Source organism: Phoca vitulina, unplaced genomic scaffold, assembly GCF_004348235.1.
Source record: "Phoca vitulina isolate PV1807 unplaced genomic scaffold, GSC_HSeal_1.0 scaffold16, whole genome shotgun sequence".
Classification (NCBI taxonomy): domain Eukaryota; kingdom Metazoa; phylum Chordata; class Mammalia; order Carnivora; family Phocidae; genus Phoca; species Phoca vitulina.
In genome coordinates this window covers 26,661,146-26,688,026 of record NW_022589719.1, presented here as the reverse complement: position 1 = coordinate 26,688,026, position 26,881 = coordinate 26,661,146, and the positions used below count along the sequence as shown (strand labels likewise).

General features: G+C 38.6%; 2 protein-coding genes across 4 annotated transcripts in view; one reads left to right on the top strand and one right to left on the bottom strand.

The window, feature by feature from the left end:
• The window catches only part of ZFP91 (ZFP91 zinc finger protein), a 43,727-nt gene extending 27,549 nt beyond the window's left edge, over nt 1-16,178 (bottom strand). For both annotated transcript variants that reach the window (XM_032414213.1, XM_032414214.1), the window contains exons 1-2: nt 15,018-16,178; nt 10,034-10,062 (exon numbers count right to left, since the gene is read on the bottom strand). In XM_032414213.1, coding sequence (XP_032270104.1) covers nt 10,034-10,062; nt 15,018-15,367 — 379 coding nt within the window. In that variant the 5' untranslated portion in view covers nt 15,368-16,178. The remainder of the gene's footprint in view (nt 1-10,033; nt 10,063-15,017) is intronic.
• A 2,483-nt stretch (nt 16,179-18,661) lies between these two features.
• The window catches only part of LPXN (leupaxin), a 40,957-nt gene continuing 32,737 nt past the window's right edge, over nt 18,662-26,881 (top strand). Inside the window, exons 1-2 of one of the 2 annotated variants that reach the window (XM_032414238.1) lie at nt 18,662-18,740; nt 23,129-23,286. In XM_032414238.1, the coding sequence (XP_032270129.1) occupies nt 18,728-18,740; nt 23,129-23,286 (171 nt within the window). In that variant the 5' untranslated portion in view covers nt 18,662-18,727. Of the gene's footprint in view, nt 18,741-23,128; nt 23,287-26,881 lie in introns of those variants that run through there. The other variant, XM_032414239.1, reaches the window with a different exon arrangement.

The window sequence follows — 26,881 nt, the reverse complement described above, 5'->3', positions numbered from 1 at the left end:
GGTCATGGGAACCTTTGATTTATAGCCAGTTGTTCAAAACAGGTAACAACCTGGACCTGCTACTGGCATCCGAATGGGGGGTGGGGGAGCAGTCTTGTAGGACTGAGCCCTTAACCTATGGAATCTGATGCTATTTCCTTATAGACAGTGACAGATTGAGTTGAATTCTTAGATATCCTGCTGGTGTCTGAGAATTGCTTGGCTGCTGTGTGGGAAACCCTCTCCTCTCCAACCCCACTATGGTGCCTAGCTGTTTGGTCAAACACCAGACTAAATGTTGCTGTGAAGGCCCTTTTTAGATAAGATTAACATTTAAATCAGTAGACTTTGAGTAAACTACCCTCTATAATGTGGGTGGGCCTTATCCAATCAGTGGAAGGCCTAAGCGCAAAGACAGATTTCACGGAGTTTAGTTTCAAGATTGCAAGACCACCTCTTATCTGAATTTCCAGTCTGCTGATTTGCCCTGTGGATTTTGATAGCCACCACAATCACATAAGCTAATTCCTTAAAATAAACTTCTCTCTGTATATGTCCTATTGGTTCTGCTTCAATCAAGGGCCCCAACTAATACAGACTCTGGTACTGAAAGTGGTTCTAGAGGAAGCGAATCTTTTTTAAATTTCATAAACATTTTTAAAATTTTAAATCCAGTATAATTAACATACAGTGTGATACTAGTTTCAGGTATACAATACAGCAATTCTACACATTACTCAGTGCTCATCATAGTAAGTGCATCTTAATCCCTGGGCGCCTGGGTGGCTCAGTCGTTAAGCGTCTCTGCCTTCAGCTCAGGTCATGGACCTAGGGTCCTGGGATCGAGCCCCACATTGGGCTCCCTGCTCAGCAGGAAGCCTACTTCTCCCTCTCCCCCCCCCCCCCCCCCCCCCCTTGTGTTCCCTCTCACCGAGTCTCTCTCTGTCAAAAAAAAAAAAAAGTGTATCTTAATCCCCTTCACCTATTTCACCCATCCTCCCTGGACCTACCTCACCTCTGGTAACCATCAGTTTTTTCTATTTAAGAATCTGGGTATTTTCTTTTTTCTTTGTTCGTTTATTTCTTAAATTCCATATATGAGTGAAATCATAGGATAGATGGCTTTCTCTCATTTATTTCACTTAGCATTACACCCTCTAGATCCATCCATGTTGTTGCAAATGGCAAAATTTCACTCTTTTTTCATGGCTGAGTAATATCCCATTATACATGTATATATAGCCACTTCTTCTCTACCCACTCTTCTATCGACGGACACTTGAGTTGCTTCCATAATTTGGCTATTACAAATATTGCTGCAATAAACACAGGGATACATATATCTTTTCGAATTAGTGTTTCTTTATTCTTTGGGTAAATACCCAGTAGTGGAATTACTGAATCATACAGTTCTGTTTTTAATTTTCTGAGGAACTTCCATACTGTCTTCCACAGTTGCTGCACCAGTTTGCATTCCGGCCAACAGTGCAGGAGTGTTTTTTCTCCATATCCTCACCAACACTTGTTGCTTGTGTTTTTGATTTTAGCCATTCTGACAGGTGTGAGGTGGTATCTCGTTTTTTTTTTTTCCCCCCACTGTGGTTTGACTTGCATTTTCCTGATGTTGAGTGATGTTGAGCATCTTTTCATGTGTCTGTTAGCCATCTGGAGGTCTTCTTTGGAGAAATGTCTGTTCATGTCTTCTGCCCGTTTTTTTAAATTGGATTTTTCTTTGGTGTGGAGTTGTAGTTTTTTATATATTTTGTATACTAAAACTTTATTGGGTATGTCATTTGCAAATATCTTTTCCTATTCAGTAGACTGTTTTGCTGATTGTTTTCTTTGCTGCACAGAAGCATTTTGATATAAGTCCCAAGAGTTTATTTTTGCTTTTGTGGCCCCTTCCTCAGGAGACAGAAAAAAGTTGGTATGGCCAATATCAGAAAAATTACTGCCTATGCTCTCTTCTAGGATTTTTATGGTTTCAGGTCTCAAATTTAGGTCTTTAATTCAAGTTTTTTTTGTATATGGTATAATAAAATGGTCCAGTTTCATTCTTTTGCATGTAGCTATCCAGTTTTCCCAACACCATTTATTAAGCAGACTGTCTTTTTCCCATTGTATATTCTTGCCTCCTTTATCAAAGATAAATTGGCCAGAAAATCATGGGTTTATTTCTGGGCTCTCTATTCTGTTCCATTGATATATGTGTCTATTTTTGTGTCAGTACCATACTGTTTTATTACAGCTTTGTAGTATAGCTTGAAATCAGGGATTGTGGTACCTCCAGTTTTGTTCTTTTTCAAGACTGTTCTGGTTACTCAGGATCTTTTGTGGTTCCCTATAAATTTTAGGATTATTTGTTCTAGTTTTGTAAAAAATGCTGTTGGTATTCTGATAGGGACTGCATTAAATTTGTAGATTGCTTTAGGTCACATGAGACATTTTAACAATATTTGTCCTCCCAATCCATGAGCATGAAGTATCTTTCCATTTGTTTGTGTCATCTCAATTTATTTCATCAATGTGTTATAGTTTCTTTTACCTCCTTGATTAAGTTTATTCCTGGTATTTTATTATTTTTGGTGCAACTGTAAATGAGACTTTTCTTAATTTCTCTACTACTTTATTATTAGTGTATAGAAATGCAATGGATTTCTCTATATTGATTTTATATCATGGGACCTTACTGAATTCATTTATCAGTTCTGGCAGCTTTTTGGTGGAGTCTTTAGGGCTTTCTGTATCTGCAAATAGTACGAGTTTCACTTCTTCCTTACCAATTTGGATGCCTTTTCTTTCTTTTTCTTGTCTGAGTGCTGTGGTTAGGATTTCCAGTACTATGTTGAATAAAAGTGCTAAGAGTAGACATGCTTGTCTTGTCCCTGATCTTAGGAAAAAAGTGCTCAGTTTTTCACAAGTGAGGATGATGTTAGCTGTGGGTTTTTCATTCATTTCATTCATTTTTTTTTTAATTCTGTTGAGGTTTGTTCCCTCTAAACTTTCTTTGTTGAGGGTTTTTCTCATGAACAGATAATGTACTTTGTCACATGTTTTTCCTGCATCTATTGAAATAATCACGTTTTTATCCTTTCTCTTACTGATGTAATGTATCATGCTGATTGCTTTGCAAATACTGAGCCACCTTGTGTCCCAGGAAAAAAAAATCCCACTTGATTGTGGTGAATGATTTTTTAAATGTATCGATGGATTCAGTCTGCTAATATTTTGTTGAGGAATTTTGCATCTATGTTCACCAGATATATTGGCCTGTAGTTCTCTTTTTTTTTGTAGTGTCTTTATCTGGTATTGGTATCAAGGTAATGCTGGCCTCATAGAATGAATTTGGAAGCTTTCCCTCCTCTTCTAGTTTTTGGAATAGTTTAAGAAGAATAGGGATTAACTCTTCTTTAAATGTTTGGTAGAATTCACCTGCGAGGCCCTCTGGTCCTGGACTTTTGCTTGTTGGGAGTTTTTTGATTACTGATTCAATTTCATTGCTGGTAATGAGTCTGTTCAAATGTTCTATTTCTTCTTGATTCAGTTTTGGGAGGTTCTATGTTTCCAGGAATTTATCGATTTCTTATAAGGTTATCCCATTTTTTGGCATTTAATTTTTCATAATATTCTCTTATAAATCTTCTGTATTTTTTTTAAAGTAGGTTCTATGCCCAGTGTGGAGCCCAACATGGGGCCTGAACCCACAACACTGAGATCAAGATCTGAGCTAAGATCGAGTCAGACGCTTAACCAACAGAGCCACCCAGGTGCCCCAGTCCTTTGTATTTCTGTGGTGGCTTTTATTTCTCCTCTTTCATTTCTGATTTTGAGTCCTCACGCTCTTTTTTTTAAATGAGTCTGGCTAAAGATTTACCAATTTTGTTGATTTATTTTTATTTTTTATTATTTTTATTTATTTATTTTAGAGACAGCATGTGTGCACGCATGCGTGAGCAGGGGAAGGGGCAGAAGGAAAAAAAGAATCTCAAGTAGACATCCCGCTGAGTGCAGAGCCGGAAGCCCAATGCAGGGCTCAATCTCACAACCCTGAGATCATGACCTGAGCCGAGATCATGACCTGAGCCGAAATCATGAGTCAGACGCTTAGCCAACTAAGCCACCCAGATGCCCCTAATTCTGTTGATTTTTCTAAGAATCAGCTCCTGGTTTCATTGATCTGTTGTAATTTTTTTTGGTTTCTATTTTGTCTATTTCTACTCTACTCTTTATTATTTCCTTCCTACTACTGGGTTTGGGTTTTGCTTGTTCTTTTTCTAACTCCTTTAGGTGTAAGGTTAGGTTGTTTATTTGAGATTTATACAATACAGGCCTGTATTGCTATAAACTTCCTAGAAGAAGAGAATCTTAAGGATGAGTTTTCTGAATTGGTTCTGGGATTTCTGGAATTGTTTCTTTAATTAGATTTAAAGGTACTAATAACTCTATTTTCAGTGGTAAAGAGAACACTGAAAGTCTATGGCGTGATATGGTAACAGAAATAGGTAAAAAAATCACCAATGCATACTCCTGATCAAATACTTATTAAATAAGAGACAAGGTTCTAGTTATCATGTATTTGATACCTTAGAATATTTTAAGCTAATGAACATGAAACTGGCTAACTGCTTCTAACTGCACTGGATGAAGTTGAGAAACACAGGCATGTGCTTAGGGATTCAAATGCCTAGTTCAAGCATCACATAAATGACCTGAAAGTTTCTACGCCTGCCCTGAAAGAAATCCCTACCTCCTACAGCTGCACAGCTGAGATTGCTGGAAACCAAACCAAAGTCTCACCAAGGCCAATCTCCGGTGTAGGCACTGCTGAGTGCCATCTGCTAGCAGCAGAGACCAGCAGTAAGTTCCTGATATGGTACCATTCCCCAGGATCATCAGCCAGCTACCTAATGGCAGATTCATTAAAATGGACCACTTCCATTATGGAAGTGGCAATGTTTTGATCTTAGTTGAATCAACACTTTGGATATGGATTTGCCTTCCCTGCCTACAGTGCTTCTGTAAAAAGTCCATTTGTGGACTTATAAAATGCCTTATCCCAGTCATGGTTTTCCACACAGCATTTCTTCTGAACAAGGAACTCACTTCTCAGCAAATGAAATGCAGCAATGGACCCAGGCTCATGGAATTCACTGGTCTTACCATGTACCCCACCATCCTAAAGTAGCTGGCTTGACAGAATAGTGGAATGACAATAACAAACATTGGTGAGGTTGTGGAGAAACAGAAATCCTCATCTATCACTAGGGAACATAAATGTCACAGCCACTATGGAAAACTCTTCGCCAGTCTCTTTAACATACATTTACCATATACGATCTAGAAATTTCACTCGTAGATATCTACCCATGTATACACAAAAGAAATAAAAACATCCATCCACACAAAAGCTTGCCCATGAATATTCATACTATTATTATTCATGATAGCTAAAAAGTGGATTAACTGATAAATGGATAAATCAAATGGAGTATTTCCATACAAAGAGATACCACACAAAGGAATGAAAATATTGACATGTGCCACAACATGAATTAATCTCAAAATTATGCAAAGTGAAAGAAGCCAGACACAAAAACAAAAAACACATATTCTATGGACAAGTCCATTTATAAAATGCCCAGAGAAGGAAAACCTATATGGATAGAATTACAGACTTGAAATGGGTGTATTTTATGACATGTAAGTTATGTCTCAATAAAATCATATTAATAATATATGCATCACAGCACTAGTCATAAAAGCCAGTAACTAAAAGCTACCCAAATTATCAATCAACATAAAATGAATAAATCATACTTTCACAATGGAATACTATGCAACAACGAAAATGAACAATCTCTAACAAACACAACCTAGAGAAACCTCACATAATGGTGAGCAAAGAAGTCCTACCCAAGAGTACATACTCTGTTATTCAATTTATACAGAACCCAAAAAATGGCAAAACAGATCTGTGCCGTTCAAAGTCAGAATGGTGGTTATACTTGGGGGTAGTTGATCTGGTTCTATTTCTTGAGCTGGGTGATGATTACATAACTGAGCTTGCCTTGTGAATATTCACAGCTGTACGTTTATGCTAAGTGTACTTTTGCATATGTATTGTATATCTGAAAAGACTTTCAAAAGACCACCTGCAATCCTAGAAAAAAAACCTGAGAATTATCAAGTGTCCTTTAATCAGGTAAGGGTTAAACAAATTATAGAATATACCCCATCCATAACAGGAGTAACTAAAAATAGTAAAATGATTTTGAATGAAAGGTGAGACCCAGAGTTTAATACAATCAAATTTTCAAGCACCCAGTGCTTCAAGATATGTTTTCCACAAATTCTAATTTTATGAACCATCCATTAAAAGGGGGGGGGGCTATCTTATAATCAATTAAGTTAGGTAGTTACTGCATATTTTGGTACTTATATTGCCTTTTTTTTTTTTTTTTTAAAGATTTTATTTGTCAGAGATAGAGAGCAAGCGTGCACAAGCAGGGGTAGTGGCAGGCAGAGGGAGAAGCAGGCTTCCCGCTGAGCAAGGAGCCCTATGTGGGACCTGATCCCAGGACTCTGGGATCATGACCTGAGCCAAAGGTAGACACTTAACTGACTGAGCCACCCAGGCGTCCCAGTATTTATATTGCTTATTACTCACAATCAAAATCTCTTAAGAGGTCCTGCAACAAATAAACCAGCACACTGATGACTCCAGCACCTACATTTGACTCTAATACTCATTATTCCATGAAACACGTGAAACTCACTTTAGTAAACATTAAGATATTATAGTCTCCCTTTTCTAATAAGGCTTTATTTTGCACAGTTTTAGTTGGAGTTTTAAAAGTGAAAGAAAATTAGTGGATAAAGTAACACTAGAATTACTAATAAACTACACTGAAACAAACTGGCTATACTTCATTACCGTAAGAGTAGTATTAGTTGAAAACAGAGAACAGAATGAAAACATAAAGCCAAGTTAAAAAGGACCCTGCCAGGGGTGCCTGGGTGGCTAAGTTGTTAAGCGGCTGCCTTCGACTCAGGTCATGATCCCAGGGTCCTGGGATTGAGCCCCACATCGGGTTCCCTGCTCTGCGGGAAGCCTGCTTCTCCCTTTCCCACTCCCCCTGCTTGTGTTCCCTCTCTCGCTGTGTCTCTGTCAAATGAATAAATAAAATCTCAAAAAAAAAAAAAAAAATAAGGACCCTTCCAGGCTCCATCCCTCGAAATTTCTGCTAACACTCTTGGAAGCTCCACTGTGATGATGATAATCCTCTGGCAGTGGTAAACTAAGCTTTCATGTTTCAAGTTTTCCCCTTTTTGCTTCTTCTGTGTGGGATGCTCTTCATCTGGCTATCTATTTGCATATTCAGGTCTCAGCTCAAATGTCACCTTCTCAAAAGAGGTCTTCCCTTGACATCTTAACTTCATCAAACACTGTATCACATTTTAATCAAGTGTTTCATTGCACTGATTTGATTATCAGCACAATCTAGTATCTAGAATGGTGCTGGACACATAGTGGGATGCTCAACAATTACTTGTTTAGTGAATTAATAAACACTATCTTTGCAAATTTCCACTTGTTTTTATATATACCCATCAGGATTAAATAAATATAGCAAGAACAGGGACCACTATTACTTCAGTGTGACGAATGAACATGGCACTTTGCAACAATAATTTTAAAACAACAGCAAGTTGCTTTTTGTGTGTGTGCAAAATTATTTGTTCAAACATGTCAAAGGTTCTTATTTTTGACTGAAGGAAAGTATATTTCAAGTCGTTTGGAGTAAATAAGAACAATCCTGAAAACAAAACAAAACAATCCTGAAAACATCTTGTCAATATTCATGAAACAGAGAGCTAGTCGTACCTCTAGAAAATATCAAAACCTGTTCAAAGTTTTGAAAAAACCTCAACCTCTGAAACAAGTACAAGTTACTTCAGTTAAAATTCAGCAGACTGAACATGAAAACTCCTGAGTAACAGAACAACTTTCTGAGAAGTGACAAGAAAAAGGGAAAGAATTGAGGTGAATTCTAAATATTACAGAGCACAGGGAAAAGTGACCATCACAGCCTTCATTTCTTTATTTCCTGATCTAGCTGTTAAAATGTATGTAAGAATCAGTTTTTATGTACCTATTTACTACTCAAAGTTGAACAGCTACCATAATAGATAAACCAAAGGAAAAGTGACCATCACAGCCTTCATTTCTTTATTTCCTGATCTAGCTGTTAAAATGTACGTAAAGAATCAGTTTTTATGTACCTATTTACTACTCAAAGTTGAACAGCTACCATAATAGATAAACCAAAAGAGATGAAGATGGGAGTTGGAGAGTATTTTTTCAAAATTTTACAAACAGCTACCTTTTACTGCATGGTCATTGGATTCCAGGTACTGAATTTGCAATAAAAGGCAGAACTTGAGTTCAAACCCTGAGCTCTAACTCTAGATCGAGCATCTAACGAGTGAATTAGAGTGGGATTGATTTTGAAACTGAGGTTACCCAGAATGCAGTTGTAATCTCGCCACAGCTGCACAACTACCTAACAAGCCAACTTTTCTGGTTTAAGACATCTACACAAAGAGCAATTAATTTATCTCCAACAGGGATTCAAAATTTCCACCACATCCTCCAAGTTCTCCTCAAGGCAACCCAAGTAATTTCTTTATACGCACTCTTTAAACACGTGAAATACTTTTAGCTTATAAAGGCAGGTTGGGGGTTTTGTCTTTTGTTTTAATAAAAACTGCTCTGGTAACTTGATTGCCACCTGTCTCTACATTTTCATCACATCATAACATTTCAAAATGATCTCTGAATAAGGAGCACAAGACCTTCCATCCTTGGCAGACATACCCTATTTTTCAAGCAACAGCAGCAACAAAACCGAAAATCTGCTAGACAAATTAGTCATGCAAAGTTTTCTACACAAAAAATTTGCCTAGAACAAATACTTCTGCCTGGTAAACTATGAAATACTAGCCTCAGATTCTAAAATTCAGAGAAAAAAGAAAACTGATCACTGATAGCTAATTATTTACAAAGCAGCCACCAATTCAAGTTACTGGTTCCTAACCACAGTATCATTCTTCTAAGTAGTGTAAAATCCAGGTTTTAAACTTGCCTTATACATGTTATATGTATTTTACATATTCTCAAAGCATTCTTTGTGAGGGGAAAAATCTTAATTTTTTATATATAAACACATGCACATATATAATAAATTGGCCAACCCTCAGTTATTAAGTAGATTTCTGTCAGACATAATAAATTAAATATGCTTAGAAGTATATCTATTCAAGTTTTAAAAAGGGTGCTGCATATTAGAACTTAGCATTAAGAAATGTAGCCAGTAACTAGAAAATACAGCATTTTTTATACAAATATATTTTATATGAATAATGAATGAGCAACTGGTCCAGCATATTAGGGGCAATTTTAATAACCCAATCTGCAAAGCTGGAATGAAATCTTTTTAAAGAAGTGTTTAAAAAGAAAAAGATGGACATTAGCTTTCCTTCGTAATCCTGATAAGCAGAAGACCACCTTTAATACATATATTTGTTTTGGTAACACTCTTTAAAGAGAAACAACCAAATGATCCCATTTAATTATTCACCAGGCTGAAATCTTAGAACATTTTTCTTTCCGCATTCTCCAAACTGCATTTATAATTTGAGTCTCTACCAGTACCAAGATTTTGTCTACACTTTACTCTGTATTGTGTATCATTCCTCTCCTTGTTACTTTACTAAAAACGCAAATAGCTAAAAACAAATTGTAATAAATTAACGTTAAATAATCTGATTTCCCATCATTAGGTTTCCAAATAATGCCATAATGTTTCACCAGCCCAAACCTATTAGCCAAACAGGTTCTAACTACGCCAATTATTTTTTTTTTTACTAAATGAAGGTCACTTTTAAATGGGAATGATTTGAATTATCAGGCTGAAGCTTATTCTATTTCCTATCAGATCATAAAGTAATCAGTGTTAACATACATGACAGATTAAGAATGACCAAGTCTTACCTTTGTCAGTTGTCACTTTGTCTACACATCTGAAAGAAATGAGAACCAAATATTAAATAAACAATCTTGCATACTTTCCTAAAACACAGATATTTATCTCTTTCAGGTTCATCTTCAGAGTGATGCAGAAAGCATCTAGAGTAGTGTGGTCAATAGAACTTTCCGCAGTGATGAAAATATTCTATATCTGCTGTCCAATATGATAGTCATGTGTTGCTACTGAGTGCTTGAAATAGCTTGTTTGTAATTGAGGAAGTGAATTTTTAATTTTAATTAATGTAAATTTAAATAGATACCACGCAGCTATCATATCTGACAGCATACAACTAAAGTATCATTCAAAAAGTTTTTAACTGTAAAAAAAAATACAAAGAAGATATTACTGATTTTGTTATATTAAGTGGTTATATAAGAAAACGTCCTTGTTTTACCAAATGCAGTAACTAGGGGTGAAATAATGTTTGAGATTTCCTCTAAAATACTTCAGCAAAAATAAATAAATAAATAAAAATAAATTTAAAAAAATAAAAAGAGGCACAGGGAGATAAAGGTAATAAGCATGACAAAATCTTGATAACTGCTAAATCTAGTGGTAAATATTGGGCATTTCACTGTACTATTTTTTGTACTTTGTGTATACTTGACAATTTTCATAATAAAAATTTAATGAACCTAACAGAAAACCCCAAATTAATATTTGGTATACCCAAGTCAAAATCTATGTCTATAAAGGCAACAGACTGGACCTCAGAAATTAATATAACTTGTACTTTACAAATTAGCAACAGTGAAGAGTCTAATGTGTTATAAACTGTTAAAAAATGTTGTCATGTTTTTAATTTGGTAACATTTCTTTCATTCCTAACTGTTAAGCACAGTGTAACGAACCTCTACGCTGGAGCCATTACCCAAATTCAAAAGTCCACAGGTCTTGGATCTTTACTATAAAGATGTTACATGGTATCTCTGAGCTAGTACAAAGTTTTTTTGTTTTTGTTTTTTGTTTTTTTGAAAGTAAACCTGATATAAATGAGGACTGTTATGTCACAAAAAATATCCAAACAGAGAAACAATGTAATACAAATTCTGTTCTCTTTAGAAAGAATAGCTGTCATTTTCTCATCCCACTTTTTAAAAAGCTGGGTATTACTTTATTTTAAATTATACCATCAATGTCCCAATTAATAATTAACACAAGACAACTCTAAAGAGAAATACAGATGTAATACCTAAATTTTGAAACATTACACAATAAACTTCCCTCCAAAAACCTTTTGGAATAGGAAGATGTTTCTATTACCATACTGACTGCCCTGGGAGGAAAACTCAGAATTTTAAACTTACACAACTGTAACTTTCTTCAAAGAGCCACAAAAGCTGTTTCAATTCAGAATATTACTGCCTTTTCATTCTCACTATCCAGGACATTCACCTTTTCCTTACAAAAGGATATAGCAAGAAAGTGTCACCTGAAGCTTTATTACTATTTTACCTTAAGAAGAAAATAAAGCAAAAATGGAGCTCCATATCCCAGAAATAGACCAATATTTGTTTCCTTCATTTGGAACCCACCTGAACCTATAGTAGTATCTCTAAGAATATGCAGTTTTAGCCAATAGGGTTACTCAATAGCTAAATTAAAGTTTAAAAAAGTATTTATTGAAGTTTTATATGAAATGCATTGGATATGAAATGCAGAGGACTTATTATCATGGTAGAATGAAAAGAAGCCTTTTTGCAATTTAAACTAGTCTTAAACAATTAGTTTCCGTATTAGTAGAAAGCATGGGTGTTTTAACTTTCTGAATCAGAAAAAAACTGGTACTATATATATTTAAAATTAGACATGTATATAAACATCTATATTTAAAATATAAGAATCTGAACTCTGGAGTTTATGGACCAAAATACAGCAAATGATGAGCCTAATTCTTAAGTAGTACTGATAGATATAACCTTTCTTCAAATTTGGTTTCTTTCCTTATAATTGGCTTTAAGTTTTATTTTAAAATGATTTTAGCATTTAACTTTATGCCTTTCTCTTGAGCAAATTGCACTAAAAAATTATTTCCTTTCACAAGGATTTCCTGCTCTTTTCATTAACTTCTGAATGTTTCAATGCAAATGAAAATGTTGTTATAAACATAAATGTGTCTAAAAACTGTAACCTAATTATCATTTATACACATTTATGCTTGTAACAAATCATAAATCACCAGTTATAGATAAAGACACATATTTAAAGAGCTTAAGTGACTTGCCTGGGGTCACTCACTGAGAAGCAGAAAGCTGAGACAGAAACTTTGACTATACAGTCCCAGGCTTTTTCCACTGCACTACTTTGCCTTCTAGCAGAAAGGTTTCAATCAATCCAAATCTCTGTATTTATTGACCTTTTAAACTACTGTACATTTTGCTGTCTCTTCATTCAAGAGAAACAAATGTAGGTGAAACAGCTATTACTGAGAATTTATAGGAGGAAATGGTGGGATATGGTAAAAGAACCTGAATAGAACAAGTCATTAAGAGAGAAATCTCTTACTTCCTTTTTAAAAAGGGTCACATGTTGTTAGGAATATAGAGAAGGTCAGAAGGTACTTGACCAGGATTCAGTAAACTGATACTCAAAATCTCATGAAATGTCTTAAAGTATTAAATTTCTTACTTAGTTTTAAAGTTTATCACTCTGAAAATCTGTAAACCATGTGTACATTTGACAAACCTCCACTAATCAATGCATCTTCCCCTCATACTGCAAGGTCCTTGAAGACAAGGGCCATGTCTCATTTACCTTTATAAAACCTATTACTGTGCTGATGACAGCACAGTACCAGGCCCAGTTACTGCTCAATCATGATTTCCAGGATATGCAGTAAATTAAAAATGTGTAACAAATAAATTATCACTGAAAATTTATTTTAACAATCTGATCAAAACTGCGTAACTTAAAATACATAATAAAGAGACAGTTCTGAGGCTAAGAGAAGGCAAAGGAACGCTACTATCTTTCATGACATTGGATGTGAGAGGGAGGGACACTAAGAATTAAGATTATATTTCTCTCCCCACAGGGAACAACATGGAGAAAAAATTGAAGGGATTTAATTAAGTCATCTTCATCCAAGTTCAACTGTTTTAACATTTATACTGTAGAAATAAAAAGACTCATAAGTACTTTTTGCCAAGAGTTAATGAAAAAAACAAAACAAAACATGAAGTGGAAAAAACTACTGCACTAGGTGTCATTATCTTAAGATATTTCTGTAAGTAGAACTGGTAGAACAGTGGGAGGGAAATGTGGTAAGGAAATCTAGGGGTATTTAACTCTCAAATGGGTAGGTGAGGATGGAAGGGCATTTAAAAAATATATTAAGTTATTAACCTTCCCAGGTATGGCAATAGAAATAAGTAAAAAAAAATTCCAATTCTGCAGAGTTTACATGAAAATCACTACACACCACTTATACCTCTATCATTCCATTACCACTCAAAACAGTAATTTTTAACAAATATTGTATGTACTATGTACCAGGCTTTGTTAAGTGCTTCACATGCTATACTTAATTCTCATTAATTCATCTCATAAGGATTAACATTATTTCCTACAGATAATGAAACTAAGGCATATGCAGTTTAACAAATTTGTTCAAGGAATTTAATCCAAGTAAGGGTAATGACAGCTCTTTTCAAATTGGTGAGATGAAATATAGAATCTTAAAATTTTTGTGACTGTGAAATTCATCTATAGCAATTAGAATCCTAATTGCAGCCAAGTGATTTGTAAGTACAGATCTTTGTTGTCCACAGAACTGTAGTCACACAATAAATTCTCTAAATTATATTAACTTCAATAACATTCAAAAATTTGAAGCACATCATTCAAAAATTTGAAGCATATCTAATACCGCAATATACCTTTGAATTTTCTCTGACAAGCTTCTAAGGCAAGCAAGTCACAGACTTAATTCTTAACTTTGGAACAGGTGTGTTTCAAGTTTTAAATTTGGTATAAGCCAAATCTTGCCATAATCTCTACGGGAGGGGACCCTTAAAACTGTGATTCCCCCAATCCAACTTCTCCTTTTATCAATTTTTTTCACTTGAAAGTCAAAAGACACAAACGATGTTTTCAGTAACGAATTCAATGACTAATATGATTAATTTCTACAATTTACAAACACATGCACTTCAATATTTTCAACATAGGAACATTTTAATACTAACAACTTAAAATATGTATGTTCCTAGTCCCTCCATTATCTCTAGTTAATAAAGTAATTCCTTTCAGAGTAGCCTAAGTTTTAAGAACGAAGTTCCTACATTAAAACATAAGCACAAGCAGACAAGCAAAAACTAAAAAAACAAAAAAAACACTAAAAAAATACCCAGCTAATTTTGTTGTATGAAAGACTACACTTAAAATTGGCAGAGCTACGTTTTACCCTACTAAGTACCAGATTTCTAAAACAGGTGAAACGTGATGTGAAAATTTAGCAGAGCGGAAAAAGCTATATGAAGCTACTAGTACAACTAGCCCTTGAACTAATTAATGGGGGTGGGAGGGAGACACACACTTTCGAAGGCTAAGATTGTGCTGTAGATTTCCTAATGGGGATGTGATGTAATACTGGAGAGCCGCCGTACGAGGGGAAGGGACAGGCTGACAAAGGGAGTGCAGATGCCAGAGTGCGGGCGAAGCCTGCGGCGGCAGGGAAGAATAAGGTCACAAGGAGCAAGAGAGGTGTATCCCACAAAGGACGACTTCAGGGAGAGGGGAAGTGGCCCCACAGACAGAGGACACGGGGGGAGGGCCAAAGAGCAGCGATAAGACAGCGAGCAGGGGAGCGGTGTGACATCTGGCGTGCGAGCCGGCAGGGGGCAGAGCAGGCAGGATGTCACGTGGAGTGGGCGCTACGGGAGCCGAGAGGGTTGCGTGCGGACAGAGGGGGGTCTTTCCCACCGCCTGAAAGACTGCGTTACTCACAGGAGTCGCGGACTCTTCTTGCCCTGAGCTGGAGACGGGGGCTTCGCGGCCTGGGACTGCTGCCCTGGGGCGTCGGGAGGCCTGGCGCTGGGGCTGCTCCTCCGCCGGCGGGGATACTCGGCCTTCCTCCGGCGAGACACAGCGGCGGCGGCGGCGGCCGCAGCGGCCCGGCCCCGGTCCCGACCTCCCCTCAGCACGCGGCTGCTAGTGGTCCCCGCAGGCGCCGCCGCCGCCGCCGCCTCAGGGGGCTGTTGTTGGGGCTCCTCTGGAGCCGCCTTGGCCGCCGCCGCCTCTCCCCCTTCCTGGTCCTGCTGCTCCGGGGGTCTCGGCTCTTCCGTCTCCCCCGGCATCGGGGCTCGTCCGTCCCCCACCCCCTCGTCCCAGGCGGCGGAGGCGGAGGCGGCGGCGGCCGCGGCGCTGCTCCCCCCGCCCCCTTCGCCTCCCGGAGCGTCCGGCTCAATCTCACTCTGCGCTCCTCTTTCCCCCCCTCCCCTCTGCCCGGCTCCGAGGGCGCCCCCCCCGCCCCCTGCCACTCAAGGCCCGCGACGGCTGGCGGCGCGCGCGCGCCCGCCACAGACGTTCAGCGGACCAATCAGAGAGGAGGGACGGCTTCTTCGCCCTGCCCCTCGTGGTCTCTCACGCAGCGACGTCCTGGGTTCCCTCCCCCACCCCTTACTTCAACCAATCAGGAAACGGCTCTAAGGGAGCGCGCGAGGTTTCCTTCCCCGCGCACCCGTTCTCACCGTTAAACGGCTGCGTCTCGCGACAATCCTAAAGTGACCTTCCTCCACCCCCACCCCCCGCGCCACGAGCTCAATGCGCGCTAGGAGCAGTGGGAGGAGCAGGTCCCGCGAGGAGATTGGTGGGAGGAAAACGCACCTTTTTCCCCGCCTCGCGCGCACCCTGGACTGGCTGCGCGCGCACCTGCCTCCCTAAGGAGCCGCTAATGCCACAGGGCTCTTTCTATCCTTCTTCCTTAAGCCGCGGAAGTAGCCTTGGCGTTCTTCTGCCTCCACCCCGATCCCACTTTTCTGTCTGTGGCCTTTCTGTCCCCAGCGCCGCCAGGTCTTGCGGGAAGAAGGGGGAAATTTTTTGAGTTGTCGCTTCTCCTTTAAGAAAAAAAACCCCGTCGACTGCCGGATGAAAGTCTCTGAAAAAATGGCGGCGGTAGAACAGAGGCGGGGTCGTGAGGGCAAGGAGGGCCCTCCTCTTGGCGCATGCGCAGGGTTAACTTGTCAAAAGGCATCTTGGGAGATGAAGTCCTAAATATCCTAAGCTTTAGGAAAAAAAGATGAGAAACCAGAGGCAGAGAGGATGCTGGGAGGTTTTTGACTGATGCACGACGGGAAACGTAGTTTACTCTTTCTGCGGTCAGCGTTTGCTCTTTCAGGGAGGTAGTATTTCCGGGTTAGGCCGCGACGCCCGCACAGATCTGAGCGGAAATGGCGAGCTAGTTGCTGGTCGGGATAGCTTGGGGTGGTTTTCCTGACTTTTTAAGTTGGTGTTGGCGAAACATTTCTTGGGTGGCCACGTTAGTAGCCCTTAGTTTGGATTGGTTACTTCGCACCTCCTAGCATTCATGCCTGCAGTATTCGCCTCGTCATCCTGTGTGTGACTTAGTAACCTGTGATCTCCCGGAGGTCAGGGACTGAATCTGGATCCGTCGGGTGTTCGGGGCGTAGCACAATTCTCACCACTCATTTGGTTCTTAATAAAAGTCTGGAAAGAATTGTAGAGTTGCTGTTCTACTAGATATTTTCGGTGCCAAGGAGCTGGCGTCGGCTGCTTAACTTGGCTGTGGTCCCTGGGCTGCAGGGAAGGGGGAAGGGTTGTTAGTGTGATTCTGTGACCTACTCACAGAAACCGAAGGCCTCCTTCGTGCTCCCTGCCTCGAAGCCACTTGGCTTCTGTGGTTTTGAATGTTTCTGCTGCACAGGAAGCACAGTCAGAATAGCAGCTGTGTCAAAAACTACTTTTCTGCCCACTAGCGCGTGCAACTAAATTATTCTAATGCGTCAAATGGGAGTTTCCATTTGTTTTCCAAGTTGCATTCAGTGACAGCAGTGGGCCTCCAGCATTCCTTCCTTTCTTCCTTTCATGCACTATAATCAAGGAGAAATTTGAAAGAACGGTTCTTACCCCTGGAAAATAAAGCTTCTGGGGTTAACCCCCCGTGTGCCCCCACCCCCCACTCCCCCCCAGAAAGCGGATGGAAACAAGATCTGGGGATCCAATTATAAATTTCACATTAATCATCCATTTAACCTACAGAGAGGGTCTAATATTTGCAAGCCAAGTGCTGAAGTGCATTTTTCCTCTCGGTGTTTTGGCTCAGTTACCACCATAGATTAGGCAAATGTTTTATATTCGCTATCAAATGTTCTGCACTTTCATAGGACTAGTGGCATTTCAGTTGTAAAAACTATGGATTAGTGTGGATGGGAATTTTTTCAAACCCATTTGGACTTTTGGAACAGACTTTTGGAACAGCACTGACATCCAATGGCTGCTCAAAGTAATGCAGAGTGGGAATCTCCTTTTTATTAAAGAAAAAAAAAGCTTAGCATCACAATGGAATGGGAGAATGAATGATTCCTTTACATCACCCTAAAAAAAGACCACGTATTGCAGAGGAAAGATCACAGGGATTGAAACTAAACCTGGATTATAGTAAATAGTAAAGCTACCTATAATTCTGTTATCTTTAGCAAGTTACTATTCCTTGAATCTATTTCACCACTGGTAAAAATGGAGATAATATTACATTTCACAGAGCCATAATTACAGTTCTTTACATACTGCTTTCTCATAGTAGGCCTTTTGTAAATGTTTTATTTAATTCAAGGTGAATAAAATCACAGTGGTAGAAAAGGTGAAAGTTAATCTCAGAGTCCCTTTTCAGAGAAATTGCTATTAGGCAACATAACTAGGCAGAAATTGTGTTTCCCTGAGGCATCTGCAGCTTAACACCTTGTGTCTTGTCTTCCAGTTTCATTCTTCATAATCACTATAGTTGTTTGTGTTTTGGACCACAGAAATAACCAATAGCCCTGAAAATCCAAATGTGACTGCTACTCAGCCCTGCTTTTAATGGATTTACAGTCTATTCAGGAAAGGAGGTAAGCATAATTTCTGGATCATTAAGTAAATAGTGACAGCAAAATGAATTGGGTGCTGGTTAACTCTGATGGAAATTTTATGAAGGCAACCACTTCCATGGTCATCAGCTTTACACACACACACACACACACACACACACACACATTCACACACATACAGCAGGTTTTCTGATGCACAGTCACAGTGGGATACCCACACTGGGGAAAAACGCAAGTGCAAATCTGCCATCCCATGAATTCAAGATGAATCCTGGCGCATAGTAGGTGCCCAATTTTTTAAAGTTAATTTTGAATCTTTCTCACCCTCACCAATGCACTAACAGAACTCAAATCCTACTACCCACCTTTCTATGTCCCATTTTCAAAACTAACTTATCGAAATGAAAGAAAGAAAGAAAGAGAGAGAGAAAGAAAAAAAAAGAAACTCACCAAATCAAAAGAGAGGAAGTGCTAAGCAAATACAGGAACCAAAAAGGGTTATAGAGGCTGCTTCACGCTGTCTCATTCAGTTCCTTTGCGGTCCTCTTCTTCAGCACATGCCAAAGCAGTTCCTCACAACCTGTGGGACCAGAGCATCTTGGGTGTGTGACAATGGAAGAGTTGGGTGAGTGAGGACCTTCTTGGAGGAGAAACTCTGAGGGAATGAAGACTTGGCTGCCATCTCTGTGGTGGGGTGTACTTCTAGCCAGAGGGAGGGTGGTGCTGGAAGATTTTGTTTCCACTTCTCTCATGACCTCAGCCCAACCAAGAGTGAAGCATGAGGAACTGTGATTGTTTTGGGGAACTATAGGTTCACTCTTTTCAGTGGCACAAATAGGCTGAGAGTTTGGTGCTCACCAGAGTGAACTATGCACAAATACTTTTGGACTGAATTGTGATTGAGATTGTCATTTTATTATGAGTATTTGCCTCTTGGGGGCTGTTGCAGGTCATAGGGTGGTCACAGTTGGCACCTGCAGATTTGTGATTTAGGAAGGAAAAAAAAGAAGGGAGAGGAGAAGAAATGGAATAGAAGAACAAGAATGAGGCATCTGTAAACGTTGGACAAAGGCCAGGGTAGTTTCATTTGTTCCATGGTTTAGTATTAAATCAAGGAGAATTAGTGCTAAAACTCCAGTGATTCTGTTGCTAAGCTCTTTATTCAGAGGAATTCTGAAGGAACAGATTACTGTGGCCTGCAAATATGATACTCTTTCCATTTCAAACAATTAAAACCAGCAGTGAAACAATTGGCCACATTGCTCAGACAGATCCCTGATTTCCAATCTTTGGAGTAATGGAAGTTTTGTCATTCTTGGGATTCATTCCTTATCCTTTGCTGACTTTTGTTGCTGGCATCCTTACTAACACTGAGTCACTAACCTTTTACTCAATTTCCAAGCTGTATTAATTCCACAATGTTCTGGGTTTTTGTATGTTTGGGGTATGTCAAAAGTGTGAACAACAACGAAAAACATTTTGCATATTGTCTTTGTGTTGTTGTTAATTGTTTGGAGTGTAATTTGAGGGCTAGAGGAGCAGAGAAAGGAAGATAGGCAAATTACAGGAGGGAAGAGATGTTAATGAAGAGGGAAAGGTGTTATTTAATAAATATTGAACTGTTTTGGAGGCAAAGTCTATTTTAATGCTTGGGGTAGAATGTGTTTTAGACTTGGAGTAGAATCCAGATTCTTACTCTGTGTCAGAGTTGGGGAAGTTCACATTTCTGCCTGAGTTCAAAGTCCAGCGCTCTAGAATCTAGCCCTTCTTTCTTATTTTAGCAATACATAATGGCTTTCAAGCAGGTCATTCAAAAGGGAAGTAATACGTATTTAGTGACTTAAACTAAAACTTGACATTTTTACATATATTAATCATGTTAGTGTCTGAAGCAACTCTCTAAAATAAGTATTGTCCACTTTTTTTTTTTCCAATGAGATAACTAAGAAAAAAAATAAATGTGTTCAATATCACTCTCAGGAGCCCCTGACACCAAAACTGATTAAGCTACAAGGCAATCTCCTATTTTAGCAGTGCGTTGGCTCAGGTATCCCAAACAATAGAACAACCCAGATAATTAAAAAATTAAAAATTAGATTTGCACAGTTTTGCACTACTTGAGCAGGATGAATGGTAGAGAAATCTGGTCCAGAAATGTAGAAAGTACCAAGCCGCCTGGAAGGTAACATTCATATAATCTATCTGGGTGGCTAAACCTCACCTGTTTCTTCAGATTGTCAGCAGCTCAGTAACTACCCAAAAGACTTAGGGTGGGTCTTTCTTCCCTGCTGCAGAGAAATAGGGTGCAAGACAGGTCAGCAAAGGCAGGCGGATATTTCCTTTTTGCAGTACTTCCTCCAACGTTGATGGTTTGTTTCCACCCAGCAGATTTTACCTAAACCTTCATTACTCGGGGATGCTAGATAAAGGAGAACCAGGAGCAGACTCTGGCTCTGAATGAAATCATTCCAATCCAGTGAGATCCCCCAAGAGACCTCACTTTATTCCTTTCATGTTACTATTGACATTATCGGATTTCTGCAGATGAAGGGCTATAGGGAAGGACTACAGAGTTTTCCGTATAATATTTCCCCCCACCCCTTATAATTCCACATTTGTCATACTGAAATTAGTCATCTGCAAATTACGGAATTTGGCAGAAGGCAAGATAATCTTGGGTGTTGGTGTTATGTGCACTCCTAGGAAACAGGAAGAGAAAGGCCTGTTAACTCATGACCCAGAGGGGAGAGTTTCACTAACTTTGGTTCACTGGTGCTTCTAAGGGTAACCTTCTCCTCTTAGAGATATGGTTTGCTTCTCTTACAGGGGGTCTCCCCTCTCCCGTCATCTTTACTGTAAATGTCTTTTTATTTTGAATACAAGAAGATCCATGATTTGCGATTGGAGCAAAGCTTAGAAAATAGAAAAGGGTTATATCTTAATAGAGGGGTACAGAACAAAAATTGGGAACCCAGAAGTTTGGCATTCAATCTAGCTAGTAAAGTTATGAGAAAACAAGTTTTTCTTTCTACATTAGTTTTCTCTTTTTAAAAACCTTTTATTATGAGGAATTTTAAAATATACAAAAGTAAAGAAAATAATGAAGTCTAGTATACCCATCAACCAGCTTAAATAGTCATCAACTCTTGGCCAATCTTATTTCATTAATACACCCACCCATTCCTTTCACTCCTGGATTATTTTAAAGCAATATCAGATAATGTCATGTTCATTGGTGAATATTTCCCTATAGCCCTTCATCTGCAGAAATCAAATAATGTCAAATAATAGAATCCACTGTTTTGCAAACTTAAAAATCATGACCTGTGGTAAAAAATCCACTTAGAGATCCACTAATGGGTCTCAGCCCACAATTTGAAAAAATTTGTAATAGAATTGCTTCATTATGTAGATGAGGAAATGGCTTCAGAGAAGAGCATATCATGCCAAGATGATCCTGAGAATCCACATGAAGATGGGGACTGGAATTTTTGACATGAAGTTAGTGCAGGGGCTGGGATCAGATAGCCCAGGATCAGACTGGATCTGCATCACTAGCAGTGACACTACTTTTTTCTTTCTTTTGTTCTTTTCTTTTTTTCAGAGGGAGGGGGGAGGTAGGGGCAGAGGAAGAGGGAAAGAGAGAATCTTAAGCAGGTTCCACGGGGCTCAATCTCACAACCCTGAAATCCTGATCTGAGCCGAAATCAAGAGTTGGATGCTTAGCCAGTTGAGCCACCCAGGCGCCCCAGTCTCTTTCTTGATCTACAAGATAAGGACAATAATATCACCTGCCTTAAAGCATTAGGGTGACTAAATTAAATATATAAATTCCTAAGCACAGTGCCTGTAATGTGTAAATGTTTATTAATTATTATTAATTTCATCATAACAGAAAAGTGGTAGTGTGATACTTGTAAAGTGCATTGGTTTTTTCCAAGAAAACTACAGGAGAAACAAATCTCAAGATTTGGATTGCAACATCCTCTTGCTTAGTTTTGCAATATCTATTTTCTCCTTGATCCCCGCCCCCCTTTTTTTTTACCCTATATGCCCTAAAAGACAGAATACTTCTACTTTGTTTTGAAAATTTTGTTATGTGCTTGGGATATAAGAAAAAAATAATCAGGTTAAGAATAAGCATTACTCCCCACCACTCCAGTGGTGGTGGGGGGTGGGAGGGATGGGGTGGCCGGGTGATAGACATCGGGGAGGGTATGTGCTATGGTGAGCGCTATGAATTGTGTAAGACTGTTGACTCACAGACCCATACCTCTGAAACAAATAATACATTATATGTTAAAAAAAAAAAAGAAGAAGAAGAAGATAGCAGGAAGGGAAAAATGAAGGGGGGGAATCGGAGGGGGAGACGAACCATGAGAGACTATGGACTCAGAAACAAACTGAGGGTTCTAGAGGGGAGGTGTGTGGGGGGATGGGTTAGTCCAGTGATGGGTATTAAAGAGGGCATGTACTGCATGGAGCCCTGGGTGTTATATGCAAACAATGAATCATGGAACACTACATCAGAAACTAATGATGTAATGTATGGTGATTAACATAACATAATAAAATAAAAAAATTTTAAAAAAGAAGCATTACTGTCTTGGTACATTTAGAAAAAATGTAATTACTTACACTTTTCTGATAGGAAAAATATATAGGATTTACTTCTTTTCTAATTGGGGATCTTTGTGGGCAACCCACCCTTAATGAATGATAAAAATTAATACCCTGCAATATAAGAAGTCAAATGCTTGAGTGATGCTGTGAAATTGGATGCAACCATAGGAAATAGGTCACAGTATGTGGAGGCATTAAACATCCTCTGGGAGAATAGACCACATTCTTGAAGTAAAATAAAGAGTAAGGGAAGATATTTGAAGATAGCCTTAACCCAAGAGAAGAAGGAGGTGAATGGAGGCACAGGAGTGATATTTAAGGGGGAAATCATCCCAGAAGAGGAATCATCCCATGTTCTGTATTATGATTCTCTTGTATCTTATGATATAGATGCCTTATTGGAGGAACTGGAGCGCTCCACCCTCCAAGACAGTGATGAATCCTCCAGCCCAGCTCCTCTTTCCCTGGATCAGCACTCCAGAAAGGAGAGTAACCTTACTGAGACTTCAGAGACCCTTTCTGTTCAGAATGATGCAAGTCCCTTGCCGGTAACTTTTCATTTATTGCAGTACCTTGAATATACATGTTTGAGTGCCTTTCTGAAAATTAATTGTGTCTTACATAAAATGATGTGAAGGAGGAATCATGTATCCAGGAAAGAGAAAGAAAAATCCCTCTATGATAACTTGAAGGTGGCTGTTTTTGGAAAGGATGAGAATTGAGAAAATCATCATAGAAGAATAAGCCTTTGAGAACTGCATTTTTTCTAATGAGGGCATGGTAACACAGTATTCCCTATTTTACTCAGACTATTCTGGTAGGACTCTCTGGGCATCAGAGCTGCATGTTGCAGTTTGACTGGAGTGGCACTCACCAAGACTGGGGGTCACCTGGGCAAGGCCGAGTGGCAGCTCAGACAAGTCTTTTCAGGGTGACTTTTTAAAGTCACAACTTTCCAGGTCTTATTTTCTGTTGAATGTATTAGGAAACTCAATTAGTAGTGTACCTACAGATGATGACACTCTAGGGAACCAACACAAACAAGCTACTCATAAGAGATGGTGTATAAGAAAAACCCAGAAATCCAATTTATTAATTTCTGGTTAGAGTCAAAACCATCAAGTAGAATGGAGAACAGTATTTGCTGATTCGTATATCCCCTTCCTGTTGGTAAGTCTACATGAATCTACTTTATAATTAGGAAGTTGCTTGATGAAAATGGAATTAGTTTAAGAGGAATTAAGTACATACTCTTCATATGCAGTGTTTTGAACAGTATTCTGATTCATCCTTGCACACTTGGTATGAAATCACAGGTTGCATGGACCTGAAATTTGAGCCTGTGTTTCTTTCCCCCTTTAACTGTTCTTTCCTTCTGCTACATATATACAGTTGTTTTTTTTTATATATATACAGTTTTAAGGATGCACATTTATTTCCCTCCTAGGAAGCTATTGTCTTTTCTCCTCAATGCAAGATCACAGCCACAGGCTCTTAGCTCGTTTGCTACACTTGCCCCCTGCATTTTATTTTCAGAGTAGCAGCCAGAGTGATCCCGTAAAACTTAAATCAGATCTCATCATTCCTCTACTCAGAACCCCACTGTGAATTTCCATCTCCATTTGAAGTAAAAGCCATGGTCTTTACGCTGACCTTAGTGGGGTGACTGTATGTCCTTGTTCACTTGGAAGAGCCCTGGGTTTTTGCTTGTTTTCTCAACATTCTATTATTGGCTTTGCCATTTACCGTAGATTTACCATATTTTATGAATTTTTCTTGTTAGCATTTTCACTAATGTAAACCAGGTTGGGCTGATAGACCTCCATTTGGTTCTTCTGGCTTCTTCCAACGTCTCATCTAGTAGCATGTAAAATATATTCAGTGAACAGAATTCTAACTTTATTATGGCTAAATCCAAAAGATGGCTAATGATAACTCATCTCTTCTTTCCCTGATCCTGTTCAGACAAATCCTAACCGGTAAGCACCCTTTCAGGGATAATATGCAGAGTGCTGGTTGTTAAAGCTAAGAGCATAAGCACAATCAGTCAGGAACAGCCAACTCCTCTGGTGTTAGGTGGTGGCAGGAAAACTTGTGAGGCTTTTCCCCCAGCTGGCCACTTGGTATACCACCACTCGTGCTCATGAGGTGCATAGAGCCTCCTCAGGATCAGAAAAAAACATGGGAAACTGGCTTAATGTCATACAAATTATGTTTAGGAAATAGAGGCTAAGCATTCTTGCCGTTGAGTGTAGCATAATCTAAAAGTTCTCGGTAAAGCAGTTTTGGCCTTAATGGTATATGTAAAGCTGTAGCTATTTATTTTATTATTTGGCAATGTTTTTATTTTTGCAGTAGATGCTTTGAGCAGCATTTGGCTCAAACGAAAACCAAATCCAAAATTACATGTTTAGTTTTCTCAAGAAATTGATGGGGAATGTGTAATTTGCCCAAAATATTTGCCAACATTTCCTGGCCACCCTGGAGGCAAATAGATTACTGCCCCCTTGGAAGACAGGAAAACACAGGTATGGGGAAGAAGCATCAGCCTCTACTTCAGAAGTTAATAGTTTAAGAAGAGTGTGCCCGATGATTTAACATGTACAACTGCCGGAGGTGTGTCTACATGTCATGGCGAAGCACACCTTTCCATTTGGGTCAAGTAACACCTCTAAATTGGTTTTGCTCATTGTCAGTTTCAAGTTATCTTGTGCTTGTAACTAAAGTGTAAACGTGATGATTGAGTTGATGCCCTTTGTAAACCACCAAATAATGTCAGCTTTATATCAGTGCCACCTCAGTCAGAACATTTGTTAATTCCAAAAGCTTTCGTTTTTTCATCCAATCCAAAGGATCGAAGTAAAGTACTTGGAAATTCATTCTTCTGTCAAAAAGAATTGAAACATCCGATATTGTTAATGCCATTGTAAATTTAGTTGAGAAGTTCAATATTGAAGAAAAAGTGGGTGTTGTTTTTTTTTTTTTTGGTGGTAATATGAATATAAATTTTGGTGGAGCACAGATTTATGATAAAAAAAATGTTCTTTACAGACTTAAAAACCTATGAAGCAGAAACGTGCCTGGAATTGGTTGTGATGTACACAAAATTCATGACTGCATCCAAAGAAGCTGCAGGATTCCACCAATCAGACTAGAAACTGCAAATGTTAAAATTTACAAATATATATTTACATAATCACAGTACATGTATAACTCATCTACAAAGCTCTCGTGACAGAAGCTGATGTTGAATACAGAAACATTTCAGTATGGTTGCATATGCTTTTTCTGTGTTGCCTGTCATCATCAGATTTTAGAAATGCCTGAGCCTTTGAAAAAATGCTTTGTAAAGCAACTTAAATATAGGTTACATTATGTGCAAGATCAGTCAGAAATATTTAATCAAATTATTCAGTGAATGTAGCATGAAAATTCAGCTTTGAAGCTTTTAGCAAGTTGCAATTATGTAAAACAAAGCTTGCAAAAAGGAAAGGGCTCAAATGTCTCTTGACAAAAGCTGGGGAGGAACTGAACAAGTTAAAAGATGAGAGCTCAAATGGTTTAATTACCTAATTTGAAAATCGTGCTTTGGAAAAATCTTGCCTTTGGTGGAGTTTCTAATTTTAATTGGATAAATTTATATTCTCCACCAGAATGGGATGGAATTGTGAAGGCCTATGATTTTGCAGTATCTACATTTGGCAAAATGTTAAAAACAATCATGAATAGAGACAACTTAAGAGCTCATCTTGTAAAAACATTACTGAAGAAAGGTGCTCCGGATGGAGGCAGAAATACAGCGCCTGTGAAAATATTGGGGCAGAAATATTTATACATTTTAATATGAGAAACAATTGAGGATATTCTCCATTTAGCAGAATATGCCCTGAATTTAGAGGATTAGCAGCAGCTGAGTGGGAGTATTTTCTTAATTAAAAAAATTATGGTTTATAGAGAAGCATCAATTAAAAGTGTCAACAACTTCAAAATATATTAATTATAAAATGCAGCTCTGCAGAAGTTTGCAGTTTTATTAAAAATTGGAAAATAATAAGATCAGATTTAAAAAAGGCATCTTTCAGAAAAATTTCCACATCACAATGTTAGAGACAGCAATGGCTAGGTAACCAATTAAGGGATTTG